Source organism: Podarcis cretensis (genome assembly GCF_951804945.1).
Source record: "Podarcis cretensis genome assembly, chromosome: 1".
Lineage (NCBI taxonomy): Eukaryota > Metazoa > Chordata > Lepidosauria > Squamata > Lacertidae > Podarcis > Podarcis cretensis.
Genome location: NC_137170.1, coordinates 54,714,117 through 54,730,447, shown reverse-complemented (window position 1 = coordinate 54,730,447; position 16,331 = coordinate 54,714,117). Strand labels below are relative to the sequence as shown.

The 16,331-nt window shown below is 41.4% G+C and overlaps 1 protein-coding gene across 1 annotated transcript in view; it reads left to right on the top strand.

Annotated features, from left to right (window-relative positions):
- HSD17B12 (hydroxysteroid 17-beta dehydrogenase 12) overlaps positions 1–15,778 on the top strand; it is a 61,546-nt gene extending 45,768 nt beyond the window's left edge. Inside the window, exons 8-11 of the mRNA XM_079952368.1 lie at positions 7,489–7,570; positions 9,549–9,614; positions 12,074–12,223; positions 12,980–15,778. Of these exons, the coding sequence (XP_079808494.1) occupies positions 7,489–7,570; positions 9,549–9,614; positions 12,074–12,223; positions 12,980–13,084 (403 nt within the window). The 3' untranslated portion in view covers positions 13,085–15,778. The remainder of the gene's footprint in view (positions 1–7,488; positions 7,571–9,548; positions 9,615–12,073; positions 12,224–12,979) is intronic.
- The last annotated feature ends 553 nt before the right edge of the window (positions 15,779–16,331 follow it).

The following is a 16,331-nucleotide window of genomic DNA, read 5'->3' as shown; positions in this document are numbered from 1 at the left end:
GGTGCTGTAATATATACAACCTTTTGGTGCTTGTCTCCTGTAATGCTTCCTGCCTGTAAGGCTAGCCCACCAAGTCCTATAGAGTTTGTGTTGGGGTTTCCCAGTCATTTGACTGCTGCACGACGCAGATAGTCCTTCTGAAAGTGTAAAACTCCCCACTTCCTCCATTCCTCCCACATGAATTAGAAAGAAAGAATGGATGCACCTGCCATTGGTATCTTCCTCATTTTGCTTCAGACTGGTATAAGTGTCATTTTCAGCACTGTGTCTTGTTCAACATTACAAATGGTCTTCCATCCTTTCAGGATTCTTCTATCGCAGAGGGGAATGTGTGGTATTCCAGATGTTGCTGAGCTATTGATCACGTCATCTCTGATGACTGGTCATGCTGGCTGAGTGATGGGAGATGGGAGGCCAACAGCATCTCAAGAGCCATAGGTTTCCCACCCCTCTTCTGCAGGGATCAATTCCCTCTTGCTCAGTTGAGACACATACTAAGGTAGCTGGAAAACTAGTCTCGCTGCAGGTGATCTATTCCAATCTCTTCATTCTTGGTAGAGTTCCCGCTTGCCTCCATAAGAATTCTGCCCACCCACTTTTACTGACTTGCGGTGACTCAGTCTAGAGATCAAATAATTGCTAATGTATATTTCACAAGCTTCTGAATTTCTTGACTTCGACCGTAACAATGTTGATGCAGACAGTTCAATTCCCTTTTATAGATTTCCTCTTATATGTGTTCCTCACATATCTCAGACTTGCTCGGAACTTCTCTGAGACCGTAGTAGTCTTTAGCATCCAGTTTAATACTGCCATACCATTTGCTCTAGTTCTGAGCATAATACAGTGGAGATAATCTGTTCACTCCCTGTGGATGATGGTACACTATCCTTCTCCGGAGTTTAGGATGATCAGGAAGAGTTGGAAGTAGGCAACTCTGGGGTTGTGATGATTGTAAAGACTCTTACCTCTGCCACCATTGCATTTGCTCATTGTTGTCCAGAGGAACTCTTTTGGATGGTGAAAGGCCATGTTATTAACTATAGTTTTGTATCCAGTCCTTCATACTTTTTAGCTACAGGTTCAAATATGCAGCTGCATCTCCACTCCAGAGTTTTCTGAATAAAACCAATTCTAGGCTGGTTTTAGGCCTTGTTTTGGCACAAACAGCTGTGGTGGATAACATATCTGGGAGATGGACAAGGGAAGAAGAAGAGTTTGGATTTGATATCCCGCTTTATCACTACCTGGAGTGCCAGCCTGCTGTTTCTTTTGGATCTGTCAGTAGTTTTCAGAACTATCAACTGTTATATGCTTCTGGGCCATCTTGCTGGGATGAGTATATGTAATACCATTCTTCCAGCAGTTCCATTACCATACAGATGTCTGTACTCAGAAAGTGGTGATTGGAGACCGCTGTCTTACCCTGTGGCCTTTGACCTATGGCGTACCACAAAGTTCCATTTTTTTCCTCGTGCTTTTGAGTATTTACATCAAATCCGCTCCTTCCTCCTGGGCTGTGTTCAGAAAGTGGTGGGGGGGATGAGTGTTCAGACCCCTGGGCTCTCACTTGTGGGGTGCCTCAGGGTTCTGTCCTCTCACCCATGCTTTTCAACATCTACATGCAGCCGTTGGGAGAGATCATCAGGGGGGTTGGTCTGGGTGTTCATCAGTATGCGGTTGATACCCAGCTCTACCTCTCTTTCAAATCGGAACCAGTGAAGTCGGTGAAGGTCCTGTGTGAGTGTCTGGAGGCGGTTGGAGGATGGATGGTGGCTAACAGATTGAGGTTGAATCCTGACAAGACAGAAGTACTGTTTTGGGGGGACAGGAGGCGGACAGGTGTGGAAGACTCCCTGGTCCTGAATGGGGTAACTGTGCCCCTGAAGGACCAGGTGCGCAGCCTGGGAGTCATTCTGGACTCACAGCTGTCCATGGAGGCACAGGTCAATTCTGTGTCCAGGGCAGCTTTTTATCAGCTCCATCTGGTATGCAGGCTTAGACCCTACCTGCCCACGGACTGTCTCACCAGAGTGGTGCATGTTCTGGTTATCTCTTGCTTAGACTACTGCAATGCGCTCTATGCGGGGCTACCTTTGAAGGTGACCTGGAAACTACAATTAATCCAGAATGTGGCAGCTAGACTGGTGACTGGGAGTGGCCGCCGAGACCATATAACACCGGTCTTGAAAGAGCTACTGGCTCCCAGTACGTTTCCGAACACACTTCAAAGTGTTGGTGCTGACCTTTAAAGCCCTAAACGGCCTCGGTCCAGTATACCTGAAGGAGCGTCTCCACCTCCATCGTTCTGCCCGGACACTGAGGTCCAGCACCGAGGGCCTACTGGCGGTTCCCTTGCTGCGAGAAGCCAAGTTACAGGGAACCAGGCAGAGGGCCTTCTCGGTAGTGGCGCCCACCCTGTGGAACGTCCTCCCAACAGATGTCAAAGAGAAAAATAACTACTAAACTTTTAGAAGACATCTAAAGGCAGCCCTGTTTAGGGAAGCTTTTAATGTTTAATAGGTTATTGTATTTTAGTCTTTTGTTGGAAGCCGCCCAGAGTGGCTGGGGGGACCCAGCCAGATGGGCGGGGTATAAATAATACATTATTATTATTATTAAATCTTTGGATGAAATCGTCTGGTGTTTTTGAGCTGAGATGTCACCAGGATACAGATGACACACAGCTTTTCCTCTTGATTCCATTGTCTGATCTCAGGGAAGCAGTGGAGGTGATGAACCAGTGTCTAGAGTCAGTGCAGGGTGAATAAAGGTTAACAAGCTGAAACTTATTTCCACAAAGCAGAGCTATTATCTATTATTGGTTACGAGTACTGGAGACCTAGATAAGATAGTTCAATCTGTCCTGGTTGGGGTTACACTGTTCTTTAAGTAGTAGGTATGTAACTTGGGGGTATTCCTTGATCCATCACTTTCCATGGATGCTCAATTGGTGGTTGCTAACTTGTGTTTTGTCATCTTCAACTGATAATCCATCTGTGACCAAACCTGGAGAAGATGAGCTTGGCATAAGTAATTCATGCAAAGAATCCACCACCACGTTTGGTGTATAATATTTGTATACTATCTTAGGATGACGCTGATGATGACAGTAATGATGATAATAAATGTGCACTTTGACTTTATACAACATATTTTATAGCCACAAGACTTGAGAACAAAAAGCATTAAACATCAAATGCATTGCAACCATAAATTGGTAGTTTAGTACTGCAACGATCATGATTTCACATATACAAATAGAAACTAATCCCCTGCCTCAGCCCACTCTGTGCGGTATAATAAAACCACAGTAGTATGAAATTGATGCCTTCTATAAAATAGACAGAAATTGATTATTAAAAATAATTAATAGTTGCAAGGCAGTTCACAGAACTAAAGCAACATAAAGCAATTAAATACATAGCTACTCCGTTTCCTATCTAAAAATAGCAGCACACCACACTTCACCAGAAAGTGCACTGAAATAAAAATGTCTTCATAGTCTGCTTAAAGGTCAATGCAGACCATTCTGACCACTCGTGAGCAGCATCTTGTGCAAGTAGATGGTTGTTAGAACAGACTGACACTCCCTGAGAAGCAAATGCTATGCAGTCTTTCTCGAGGTGCTAGAAATTGTTCCAACCCTCTTAAGAAAAAGATCCACATTCTGTGGTAAGGTTACTTACATTCTGCATAAAGCCAAATTCATCACCTGTTATGTATATTCTATCCATAACCATACTGCACAAAGATAAATGGTACACTGTTCAGCACAACAGCACAATCTTTGCCTAGAGCAGTGGTGCACAATTCAAATCACTGCAAACATTAAATTGTTGCCCCCCCCCCCGGCCGCCTCTAGAAGTTAATTGTATTACAGAGGCAGCTTGCTTTTTACCACTTTACATAGAGCTGGGGCAGACGAGGGTTGCCATAACAACAATGGGAGAGCTAAATATAGCATGTTTTTCTACAATTTTGCTTAAGGTAGAATGCTGATGAGGTATTAGGGTGTGTTCAGTCAGTCACTTTGTGCATTCATGTTAGACAAATCTGATTAGAGAGAGCTAGAGAATGTGTAGTAAAATTTTATATATAAAGAGATCCGTTGCCTCAGTTCCAGCTTGCCAAGCTATTGTCCGGTCTCTCTCACACCTTCTACCCCCCACCCTGCCACGATCTTGGTATCTGAGCAAAGTCTCCATAATTGCTGTTGGTTTTATAATTCTTATCCTCTAACCTATCTTTGGGTTAATATGTAGCCTTGACTTTCACAAAGGAAAAATGCTTGGATGGAACCATTGTTGAACGGGAAACGTTTTGTTTTGTCATTGAATCTGTTCTGGCTAGTGCCCCACTTTATCATGCGTTGTACCTACAAAGAGATAACCTTAGTGCCCTGGACTTCAGGGAAATCTTGTAGCTACTCGGACTGTAGCATTAAAATATTTGGATTGCTCCATTTTTAAAACATTTTTAATCAACTGCAAATTGGGTAAGAGACTTTTAAATTTGTTGTACTTCTTATTTAGTACTGGTAAAAACTGCAGACGGAAACCGCCATGTTAAAAAAAGCATTCACTTTTTGTGTGTGAGAAAATGAAGAATGCCCGTTCTGAATTATGCCTGTTGCAAAACATGCATGCTTAGTATAAAGGAAAAGGCATGTACTTGGTTTTTAGAGCATTTACTTTCTTACAGTTTTCTTGAATGCATGCTTACTTGGATTCTTATTCTATTATCCAGCTCATTGAATTAATGCAATTAAGATTTCTAGGAGCAGCTATTTTTGAAATTGACCCACCAACACTGTAGATAGTGTTGCGTACTTATTGCAATATCTTTCCATTATCCATTTTCTTCAGTATTCCACAAAGTCATGTTCCTAATGCACAGGAAGTATTAACTTCCTTCTCTGTGCTAATTCTCACTCCCCTCCCATATAACATTAACATATTAATTGTAGCTATCTTGTGATGGCTTGAATGCATGAAATAACTGTCCTCAATCACATGATGGTGACTTTAAAAGTTAGAATGGAGGATTTGAGAGAACCCAGTGAATTCCCCTGCTGTGAGTTGGCATGGAAGTAATTCTTTCCCTCTTCAGGCAACTGGCTAACTACAATTTTGCTTTAAAACATCTTACCCAAATTACCATATTTCATTTGCAGTAGAAGAGGTCCTAAAGTTTGGCTTTTGGCTTACTGGCAACTGAAACAAAAACTCCAAAATTGTTTGCAAAGAACATTCTCTAAATGAGTAGTTTGATCTAGTAAAATATAATTGAGCTTGATGGGGTTTTTTAACCTGTAACAGGAAAAGCATACTACGTTGTGTAAAGCTGGAATTGCATTTTGTTTGAAATGATACCTGCAAAAGGCAAACCCATTTGTTAGGGGTGGACCATGGGCAGCATTTTGAGATGAGTGTAGAGTGAGTAAGATAGTCTAGGGATCAGACCTGATGAAAGAGGTAGGGCCAAAGGTCAAACAGGGTCAGGGTACAAGCTAGGAGTTGGAACCAAAGAAACACGAAACAGCCCAAAATTGGGCAAGAAATTTAATAATTTGCTGTACTATTTTGTTCAGGTACTGGTAAAAACTTCAGCATTCTGCCCAGCATCTAGTCCAGCATTCTATTTTTACAATGGCCAACCAGATTCCTGTGGGAAGCACACCAGCAGGACATGAGCACAGTAGCAAACTTCCACTCATGATCTGGTGCAGAATGCCACGGCGAGACTTCTCACAGGGTTCTCACCGTGGGATCACATTCATCCAGTGCTTTACCAGCTGCACTGGCTCCTGGTGAACGGGACTGCCTCTCCTGTTATGCCCCACGGAGGACCTTAAGGTCCATAAATAATGACACTTTGGAAGTCCCGAGCCCCAAGGAGGTTAAATTGGCCTCAACCAGGGCCAGGGCCTTTTCAGCTCTGGCCCTGGCCTGGTGGAATGCCCTACTGCAGGAGATTTGACATCTTTCCACAGGGCCTGCAGGACGGAGCTGTTCCACCTGGCCTTTGGGCTGGACTCAGTCTAACCCCACTCTCATTTTTTAAAATAAATAAATAAATTATGGCACGCCTTATATGGGATTTTGTACATAAATTTTGCCTCTACTCTTTTTGCTGGCCCATATGGGACCAGCGTGGCTAGTTGGCCCTGGTGAATATTTGACGTTTTCTCCTCTTGTGGCTTTGATCTATGGGCTACCACTAAAACGAGGCTCCATTTAAAGCTGCATTTTAAACTATATTCTAACTTATATTTTAATTAACTATTTGTTTGGGGGTTGTTGTTTTTTATGTTTTTACTGTTTTTGTATTCGGTGTTAGCTGCCCTGAGCCCGGTCTTGGCCGGGGAGAGGGGGTATAAATAAAATTATTATTATTATTAAATAAGAAGCAGGACTGAAGAATAAGTTGGACAAAAAACAAAACAAAAAAACACCCCCAAGACATAATTCACGAACATGCTCGAGTTCAGGAAGACCTTTATGCTTCTTCCTACCCAGAAGGAATCAGTGGGTGGGTGGAATCAGGCAAGAAAGTTCTTTGCTGAGAAGGCCAATTCAGTGACATAGGGCAAGGCAGCTGCATACAGATCCAGCACTTCCCGACAGCCATGTTGGTGATAAAATGGATCTTTACATTAGAAGGTTAAAGTTTTGTACTTCTTGGAATAGCAGTAGATGCAGCATTTTCAGTGTTTACAAGTAACCACGTTCATTAGTCATGCATAGACTTCCCCTGCTTCTTAGCTTGTGGGAAACTGCCATGCTGTAGAAATAAATTAACAAATTGTCTAGGAGCACCTTAGAGACCAACTAAGTTTGTTTTGGGTATAAGCTTTCATGTGCATGCACACTTCTTCAGATACACTGAAACAGAAGTCACCAGACCCTTATATGCCATGCTGTAGAAAGGATCATCAGTATTTCAGCTGCAAAGTAGCAAATACTTGAAGAAACATTCCTTTGGTTTTTTAAAACAATCATTGACAACAACATTTGTCTCCTGTAAAACCTGTACAGTATGCGGAATCAGAATTATTTGTCCCTATTAACTCATGCTGCTTTTCTTTTAATTGGCATCTGAAGAGGTCTCTCTGAATGCACAAATAGGTGTGTTGACTTTCATTTTATAGCAGAAGCATGACCTGAGATTGTGGGTTGGCACCAGAGGATTGTGAGGTTGGGCATTTCTCTTGGAAGAAAAGTAAGCACCAAAGCAGGAACCAGAGAGAAGCTAAGCTCTTAAGAGGCATTAAATTACGGTATCATTTCAGAACAATACGTTGTTATCACATATCCATATACACAGGTATATGCACCCACAGAGCACATGCTGAGACCTAAACTGTCACTTAGGGAACTGGCCATGGAAAAAATATTTGTAAACCAGACTTTGGTTTCTGTAATAACCTGTATCAGTTCTTCTGTTTCTAATGGTTCATTTGATATGTTATGTTTACCTCTGCAGGTCCAAGGGAGTTATATTAAACATTTCCTCCTTTACTGCGATTAACCCAACTCCATTGCTGACTGTGTATTCTTCAACCAAGGTAAATTTATTTATCCCTTTATTGCATTTATGTACTGTGCATCCTACCAAGTTATCTGGATGGTATACAGTAGAATATAATTCACAATAAAATCCTTTAAAATTATAATTGTAAACTAAGTCACAAAGAAGAAAGCCCAGCAAAAAGTGAGCATAGGGGTGTGTGTGTGTGTGTGTGTGTGTATATATATATATATATATATATATATATATATATATATATATATCACGTCCTAAAATCTTTTGTGATATATATATCACGTCCTAAAATCTTGTGTGACATTCTAGTTAAGAGATGACATGATGTTGTCTCTGCTCATGCTTTCCCCCCAGATGTTGTGAATTGCACCTCCTATCAGGAATAAAAAAATTAACCAAGTGCTTTCTGGTGGGCAGTCACTGTAATTTGTAAGCATATTTAGCAAATGAACTTGTTCATATTTCAAGCAACGTTTAGAGCAGGGGATAGCACACATCAAAGTTGACGCCTCTAGAATTGCACAGGGGGAGGATATTACAAGAGAACCAATGTCACGATGGAAAAGTTGTCACAAGGTGGCAATCCACCAGCCATGATGGCACAACCAGCTGGACTGCCTCCAGTGATGGTAACGATTGATGAGGTCTATTTAGGGGAAGGGAGCCTACCAGGTATCCCAGTCCCAAGTTGTTCAGGGCTTTATATGTTAAAAGCATAGCACTGAGAATGATTTGATAGTAAATAGGCAGCTATTCTTTTTATTCTTTTAGTGCATGTGTGCTATGTATTTATTTCATTTATGAGTCTCTTCCCATGAGGCATCCCAAAGCACTTTACAAAAGGTGTATTATGTGTATAGCTAGGTACCCTACTAAGCACCCTAACTGCTGCATTCTGCTCTAGTTGCAGCTTCCAAGCTAAGCCCAAGGGTAGCCCCACATAAAGCTCATTACAGTAATCTAATTATGAGGTTACAAGTAATTATGAGATTATTTGTCCTTCTAAGTTTGCCAGATGCAAAACTCCCATGTCAGACCTTAGTTAGCTCCTTCTCATGAGATTTAAGCCAGTCTTGTTCACTATTGAGGTTGGTTGGATATAATACTAAACCACCATTTAACATTATGAATATAAACCACTGTGAGGTTTGGGCTCATGTAGCTCCCTCCCTCCTCCAGCACATCTGTGAAGAGCTGAAAAGCTTTTGTTTCCAGTTTAGATTAACCACAGCTTGCTGTGTTACACAGCACAAGTTGTGGCTATTCTTAACTAAGTTTGGTTGAAACAAATTAATTTCAAAACAGTTTAAGAAAGTGAGTTCTTTCCACTACCCTTAGTTAAGGTTAATTACAGCTGAGAAATCTTGACAACATACTAACCTGTAGTTAATCTGAAATGAAAGTGGGAAACTTCTGGTTGCCTTGTGGCTTCTCTGAAGGAAGACAGAGTTGAGGGGAGAATGTGAGGCTGTGACTCATCCTCGTCACGTTAAACCATCGTTTGGCATTATGTTACAAACTACACCGTAATCTCTAAAGGCTGAGATTCTTAGAAAATTGAATGTTGCATTTCTAGGGAACTGTGGTATGTATGTTGCATGTATATATGGCACTCACCGTTGCCATTTCTAATTCATCTGTTTAAGGTAGATGAGAATATAGTTTGAACACAAAGTGATGGTTATGAAAATGTTTTAGTTGGTGAAGATGAAGTACTTTTAAAAAACTGAGCTAAGCATGTGATTCTAGAAACTCTGGAGAAAGGAGAGCATCGAGATTAGCATTCTCATCCTGATCAAGCATGGTTTGGTTGCAGTCCCCTTGTATAACTTCCGTCACATACACACAGCTTTTGGCTTGGAATACCACCTTCCGCCGAAGGCTATATTTGTAAAAATAGGCAGGGTTTGTCTTTCATGAGGAAAATATATAAATTATGCTATCAGTTCATATATATATATAGTACATTCCTAACATACTTTCCTATTGCATTTATTTAGGCTTTTGTTGATTACTTCTCTGAAGGTCTCAGTGCAGAGTACAAAAATAAAGGTGTCATTCTGCAGGTGAGGTGAACTGTTCTGTTGTTAATACCTCTACTGTTGTTTAACTGGTTGTTACCAGTTAAGATGCTGACCTCATTCCAAAGTGTGGCAACATCTGAGGCTTTGCTTGGAGTCCCAGTGCTGACCTAGGCTTAGTGGTATCCACTAGAAGCAGTGCTTTTTCATCAGTTGTGCCCACTTCGTGGACTGAACTCCCTTGGGAGGTGGCTCTATTTAATTATTTATTTTTAGTGTCTGCCTGAACATGACTGTTCCAAAATTTCTTTAAGGTGGAACAGTTTCTTATATTGAGTTGCTTTTACTGCTGCTGCTGCTCTTCATTACCAATTTTTGTATGCTAATTGGTACTTACAAGGTTTAATGTGTAACTTTATGTTTTATTTATTTAGTCCATTTTTAAACTGCTCTTCATAAATTAAGAACCTAGGGCAGTTTAAAATATATCTATTTAAAACAATAATATTCAGTGGGTGACATTCCTTACTTAGGAGTAGACTCATTGAAATAAATGGATTTAACTTCATTGATTGTGGTTGGAAGATCCTTAGCTGTTTTTCTGTAACTTTACTTTGGGGAAATGGAACAACTATGTAAGCTATCTTAGAAGGTGAATGAATAAAATATTTAATTGAGAAAAGGCAATGTGGAAAGGTATTACAGTACTAAATGTGTATTTAAAGAATGACGGAGATGAATAGACCAGCTCTTAGACCAAAAACTGTATAATGCTATGACTGCGCTATACTACATTTAGTTTAGTTGCCAGTAGTCCATCCTTTGGCGCCACCCAGTGCTGTAGCTGAGCAACACAACTTTAGATACTAGGCAAGTTTGCACGTAATATTAAACCATGGTTTAGCACCACATGAATGAGAGAAAACCATCCCAAGCAAAGACTCATGCACGTATGTTGAGCTCTTTTTCTCAGCTTTTTCCATGCAGCTGGGAAAAGGACTTTGGCCGTGTTTCCTTTCAGTCATCCCATCCAATCAAGATTGTGGTTTAGCACATAGGTAGGACACAAAGGAATATGGTCCCCATCCCTGGCTTCTCTGCCCAGCCCTCAAGACTCTCTCAAGGCCACACCGTCTCCCAAGGCCACACCCTCCACTCTTCCCCCCCCCTTCTTTAAGTATGTTTACCTGGCTGGAATCTCTCCCTGAACTCTAATAATTCACCTATATTGCCTGGATGCAGGATAGAGAGGCATGTGTTAGGTTGGTGTAGAAACTACAAAGGAAAAAAAATTGTATTCATTGCTCTGTCCACTTTTGCCTCCTGTCCACCAGTGGCAGGTAGTTCCTGAAGAGTTGCCCAGAAGGAACACAGCCCTTGGTCTGAAAAAGGTTACCCACCCCTGGTTTATCACAAACTCTGGTTAGTTAAACAAACCTGTTGTTAAAGGTTGATCAGAGTTAGCATGAACTATGACCCCAAGTTTGGACAGCACAACATGCCAAAGCCATTGTCCTGGCTCTGCAGCTGGTAGATTGGGGACAGGGCTTAACATGCAAGCCTAATGCTTCACTTGGGATTTTTCCAACTCAAGCTCACAGTATTAATCCATGGTTTGGTGTTGGGTGAAAGTGGGACTTTTCAAGACTTACAGTTAATTAACTTATATCTTGCATTTTGGTCTTATAAACTGTGTTAAAGGTTCACTTAAAATCTGGAATAGATTGGTTTGTGTATGCAGGATGCTACCCAGAGGTATGGTACAATGAGAGCTACGCAGTGAGATGTGGCTTGATATGAGCTACCCATCTTCTATTTCCATTGCAGACAGTAGTCTTATTGGCACCTATAATCGGTATCAAAATGATGCATATTACTACTATTTAAATAAATACTCTGGAAATCAACAGTGACTATAGTTTTTAACTACCCAAATGGTCTTATTTCCACAAGGGGATATTTACATCAGGCCTGCCACCTCCTTAAGAACCAGCATACCTGAGTTAGGCAAAGTTTGCTACTGCCTTATGCCACCCCTTCCCCAGCCCTTTCTGCTGATTTGGAATCGCTGGATTGGTGACAACAGCATGGCAGGGAAAGGAGAGAGCAGGTGGGAGCACATATGTGGAAGAGAAGACCATATCCCTGTCAGCAGTTTCCTGATACAAGGTCTTCTGATTGCCATTTTAGTAGAGATAATGGCTATTGGGGTGGAATAGAACATCAAAAGTGAACTAGTTGCGTTTGGAGAAGAATTTGCACACCATAAATTACTGATGTTTTAATGATTTTCTATAAATTGCTTTGTGAAGTCTACCTGAAAAGCAAAAATATTTAATAATAAATGGTTGAATGTGAAAACATAGTTGCATATGATATAGTGAAAGCTGTTTGCATGTTGAATCTTCGTATTCATCATGATACTTGTTTCTTAGCATAATAATTATCCATGAAGGCATATTTTAAGAACCAGAAAAACGTTCTGCTATTCCTTTCCTTTTCAGAGCGTTCAGCCATATTTTGTAGCTACAAAAATGACCAAAATCCGTAAACCATCAGCCTTTAAACCTACTCCTGAAGCCTATGTAAAAAATGCCCTCAACACCGTTGGTCTTGAGACACAAACTTCTGGATGCGCAACTCATGCATTGGTGGTATGTATTAGTCAGTTTATTGCTCTTAGTGCATTTCCTATTAGTGGAAAGAAAATGGGGATGGAGAACCTTTTTGACTCCCATTGCAAGTCAACTTTGACAGATGGGTGGGACAACCTTCCTGTCATTCACATGATGTCATGATGACACCAGATAGCTCACAAGTGAGTTGTCTTGCCCACCAGCTGGCTGCCGGGCACTTGGGAACCACTATGCAAAGCCCTGCACAGCTGATCCAGAAGGCTTTAGCTGAAATATTTTTTGCAGGCTTTGGTGCTTTGGCTCCTTGAACCAAATGCTTTCCCTTGCCAATGCACTACAAGGATTGCACTTTTAAGGCTCCCAGTTGTGCCATGTCTTTATTTGCCCCACACCTGACATCATATATGACAATAAATTTGAACCCCCAGCAGGATAAGTTTGGTCAATGGACTGGAGGCTCCCCTCCTGTTTTAGAATATCCGGTGCTGTTTGTGGGCTTCCTATAGGCATCTGGTTGCCACTGTAAGAACAGGTTGCTTCCATCATCCCTGGCCATTGTCTATTTTTGCTGGGGCTGATGGCAGTTGCCATACCTCAGCATCTGAAGGACCAAAGATTTTCCACCCCTGAGAGTCCTTTGACCTGATCCAGCAGGGCTCTTGTATCTTGTTAATATCTGAGTGTCACTGTTATAATTTGGTTTCCCTTATAGTCACATTAAATTCTGGTCTTCAGAGATTTGATAATGAACCTTTTTCTTCCTCCATTTCCTAGGCCTGGTTTAGCAGGTTTGTGCCCAAGTGGTATTTCACAAAGCTGGCCCTTGACACGAACCTAAAACTGAGAGCTTATTATTTGAAGAAATTAAAGGAGAATTGAATTGCATCATCATGACCAATTTGTTGGTAGTTCTGTGGAGCGAAATACTGGTCATATCTTAAAGTTCTTTTGAATGGGATTTTCTTTTGGGACCACAGTCCAGCGTGAACAAAGAGAAAACGGAGGAGCATGGAAAAGGCAACCAGCAACTTGTTGATTTTGTTTGTTGTTGTTCTGCATCATTGTTTTAGAATGTGCTTTTTCGATGTGACTTGGAACAGTAACGAGTACTTGTAGTTACTAGCTTTACTAAAATGCACTTAACACCAACAGATGTTTGGTTTGGGAAATGATGTGAATGTGATAAATTTGACAGAATTTGATGTGGAACATCGTTAGTGTTGATACAGAACAACACTAATATTGATATTAAACTGGTCAATGCAGTATTTCTTTCATTAAATATTTGTTGTCATTTATTTTTACTTTGCAAGAAGTCACACAATGGTCTTTATTATGAATGAAATTGGACAAGTTTCCCCTCCATCACACATGGGCCACAAGATCCTTGCCTTGTCAGCATAGACTTCTTTAGACATTTCACTCCCTTCTACATGATCTCCCCACCTAAGACACTGTAAATGTGAAATTGTTGCAGTCTACATGATCAGATTGACGTGAAAGGGCTTAATGTGATAGCTGTATAGATTTTATCCATTGGCAATACTTTTGTTTACTAATGCTAGTCCTTTTACTAAAATAGTATATTAAGAGAGGTGGGCTTTATCAAACTGTTGGAAGACAAATGCTACAGATTGCAGTAACAAATCTTGCCAGTTACTAATAGTGATTTAGCTCAGTTGGTAGAGCAATGAGACTCTTAATCCCAGGGTTTTGGGTTCAAGCCACACCTTGGATGAAAGATTCCTGCACTGCAGGGAGTTGGACTACATGATCCTTGTGGTCTCTTCCAATTCTATGAAAAAAAAAATCCTTAAATTACTTGTACCCTGGATTGAAAGATGTGCTTGTACAACAGGGCTTTCTTGCACCACCCCTCCCAAAGTTACCTCTGAGGATTGAGGAAACCCTTTAGAATAGTATAGAGTGTCACAGAAGGCTACAATAGGAAGGGAAAATTGGGGGAAAGGGGAATCTTGTGGAAACCGACATGCCCTCCTCTTGCACCAGAACTCTTGGATCCAAGGCTATGTTGTTGCTTAACATACAGTGTTTGAAATTAGATACCGATAGAAATATTATTTGATGTGTATATATTGGCCCTACGCTACAGACCCAATGAACTGAGAATGTACAGCGTAGAAACTACATTTTAAAAAATTGGCTGCCTTTACATGCAAATTAAGATTTCAGTTCTAACGTCCTAGACTTTCTCTGCTCAAGCATTACCAGTTGTATGTGTTTTACTCAAGTAAAATTAAAATGCTGTGTTTTTAGATCAGATGAGGAATCTTTCTGATACTGAGAACCACAAAATCTTTTGGGGGCTGTACATTGGGAAGACGCAATGTGGGGGCCTGAAGTTAGCAGTGGCATTGACCAGAGATAGCAATAGGCCACTCATTTTATTTCTGCTACCCCCCCCTTTATTCTCTTCCCCAAGCACAATTAAGCTTTGAAATAAGTTCCCATTTCTGCAAATGGGACCCTCCCCCATCCCTTCTTAACTGCTGGGTGGGATTGAGGAGGGGAGACTGGGGGACCAGATCCAAAGGTGCAGCAGTCTGGCAATTTCCTGCATTTAGATGCTTTCATGGCGTACAGAGGACAGTTTTATCACCATAACACATGAGCTCTGTATAGAGAGCAAAGAATCCTAAGGGTGCTGAACTAACAGTGGCTAGTGGTAGCTGAAGAACCCTACCTATAAGGTGAATCAGAAAAGCAAAAATTGCCCACTACCGTTGCCCTTAAATGATGGATCGTGATCAGTTGCCTATGTTCTGAAGAATCACTTGTGTGTGTTTGAGCACATTTATTGATGGTAGAAACTCTGCATTCTGTTTCATCTACTACGAATGGAGAAGCAATTTAAGGCTCTGGTTTGAAAGTAAATGTGTGTTAAATGATACTGTACATAGAAAATAAATGAAAACCGATGCAATGGTGCTGATAAGGATTGAGAAACAAGTTTTGTCCCAGAATGTGCTTGAATTTTCTAAATAGTTATTTGAAAGAAGATGGATTTTGGCTTCTCTTACAACCATTAGTAAGACAGTTGCAATGCATGAGGTGAAGCACTGCTGCTGTGCTATCCCAGCCGCAAGACTGCTCAAAGAGATGGGGTAGGGCAGGGGAAGCAATGGGTTGGTGGCGGCAGCAGGCATAGATGCAGACACACGTGCACCCACTAACACAAGGAAAAGTTTTGCTTTTCTAAACAAAAAGCAACAACCATAGAGAAGACAGGGTTAAAGAAAAAGTGCTCAAACATGCAAACACACAAATAGATATTTTATGGAATATTAAATATCCATTTGTTTGTAGCTCATTTTTGAGCATTTTATCCTTTTGTGCACCTACTACCAACCTTGCTCAGCCTGGTCCAGCAAGCAGCAGTGCCATTGGAGCCAAGAGGGTGGTGGAGTGGTGGTGCCCCACCTTGTGTGCTGCAGCCATTGGAAAATTAAGAGCATATTTGAGATTGCTGGCTTGCCTATGTAGCTTGACTGCTTTTTTTCCTAACCTGTTCTGTAAAACTTTCAATTTAAAATAAAACAATATTTCTCATCATGTTTAATGGGGATTCGTTTATTTAGCCAATCTTGCCTGTTGTTGTTTAGTCGTGTCCGACTCTTCGTGACCCCATAGACCAGAGCACGCCAGGTACTACTATCTTCCACTCCTATTACAGTGCAAAGCACATTCGGAACTCTTGTTTCTTCCCAGCGTAAATCAGTGGAGCAGACAATCTCAGCAATAGGCAGGCCCTCACTCCGCTGAAGGTAATTACAGTAAACAGAGACTGGAAGGCCGCCTGCCAGGAATGCTGTAGCCATATACTGCATTAAGTGGGGGCAGGGGGGGGGGCTAGACTAAATAACTTCCAGGGTCTCTTTCAATACTGATTCTATGCGGGGGGGGGGGGAATACACAATCAAATGTCACAATATGTCCTATTCCACCACCACCAGGATCAGAGGCAGTATGGCACCCCAATGCCAACCAGAGCCGTAGCTAGGTGATCTTGTGCCCCTGGCAGAACTGTCCAGATTCCACCCCCTAGGTAAAGGGTAAAGGGACCCCTGACCATTAGGTCCAGTCGTGGATGACTCTAGGGTTGTGG